The sequence below is a fragment of the Propithecus coquereli genome, unplaced genomic scaffold, assembly GCF_000956105.1.
Source record: "Propithecus coquereli isolate 6110/MARCELLA unplaced genomic scaffold, Pcoq_1.0 Scaffold11, whole genome shotgun sequence".
NCBI classification, from domain to species: Eukaryota; Metazoa; Chordata; class Mammalia; order Primates; family Indriidae; genus Propithecus; species Propithecus coquereli.
In genome coordinates this window covers 3,921,195-3,922,460 of record NW_012134969.1, presented here as the reverse complement: position 1 = coordinate 3,922,460, position 1,266 = coordinate 3,921,195, and the positions used below count along the sequence as shown (strand labels likewise).

At 35.2% G+C, this 1,266-nt stretch overlaps 1 protein-coding gene across 1 annotated transcript in view; it reads right to left on the bottom strand.

Moving 5' to 3' along the window:
• Nucleotides 1-1,266, bottom strand: part of DGKH (diacylglycerol kinase, eta) — a 174,771-nt gene that overhangs the window by 38,746 nt on the left and 134,759 nt on the right. The window contains exons 23-24 of the mRNA XM_012648226.1: nt 528-641; nt 130-264 (exon numbers count right to left, since the gene is read on the bottom strand). Of these exons, the coding sequence (XP_012503680.1) occupies nt 130-264; nt 528-641 (249 nt within the window). The remainder of the gene's footprint in view (nt 1-129; nt 265-527; nt 642-1,266) is intronic.

Sequence of the window (1,266 nt, the reverse complement as noted above, 5' to 3'; positions counted from 1 at the left end):
GACAATGACCTCACTGTCAGATTTAAAAGACAATTTAAATCTTTTTCTTTGTTTTCTATTTTGCAGAACAATTCCAGACTTTTAAAAAACAACTTGAAAAATTCTAGCAGGACGTTCTTTGTAACATACTCTGTCCCTTGTTAGCATCTGAGCTCTGTTTTTGTGCACAATCTTGATAATCCCTGGAGGCTGAACCCATGCTTCACCATCCACCTGCACCGGGACTCCCTCATCGCCAAATATAGTGATTTTTACCGTACGGCACTGAAATAAAACAGACAAGTTATTTTTGAGTACAAATCATCCTCAGAAACTGACACTCGATCTGCATTCAGGCTTGAATATTAGTCTATTCTGTCGGATGGAATGCTATGCTTTACCACTTAAAATGACATGGTAACAACTGACATGACAAGAAAGTCAATATTTTATAGATGAATAGCCAGTGTAGGAGTCATTCAGGAATAGCTTCCCCCCAACGCTCTGTGGCCCAAGGATTGCAATCAGGTTTGATTAGAGAAACCAACCTGGGCTATTCGATGATGCTGCAATTTAATGACCCTTGAAACCGCCATTTGCATGCTATCAAATATTGCAACAACTTCCAGGATCTTGTCATCAAATGACGGTGCAGCAAATATCTGAAATGAAAAACCACATTACGTTTTCCCTGAAGGTTTAGGTGAAGTGGTGCATCGAGCAATGTAAACTCTGATATACATAGATACATTTAAAACTTATAAAAATAATAAGCATGACAGTAAGTAAATATTATTAGGCAATGAAAATTCAAGAAAAAAATCTCTGAAGATGGCTTAAAATAATTACAGTTAAAAAAGGGTTTTCAAATACATATGGAGGACATGATACTCACATCGCTCATAAAGCACTCTTTGGATCAATGAACTAATGTATTTCTAAATAATTCGTCTAGGTCTAAAATGTGTTAAATATCTGCTCATACATAATGCAAATGTCTTGTAAGATGCTGCATGTAATTTTGGGAAATCTAAAAACCCTGAAAGGTGATAGAGTTTCATAAGGTTAAAATTAATGAACATGCAAATTATAATCCAATTCACTTGGTATGTCCTAAGAGAAATCTTTCAAGGTGTTACAAACAATATGCATATGTGCTTTATATTTTAATACAACAAATTTTTAGGGTGCTTGAGGGTATGGAAACAGAAGCCTCAGAGGATAAAAATCATGTAGGCTTACTTTGCCTTTACATTAGATGCATTTCCACAAAATCAATTTACTCTA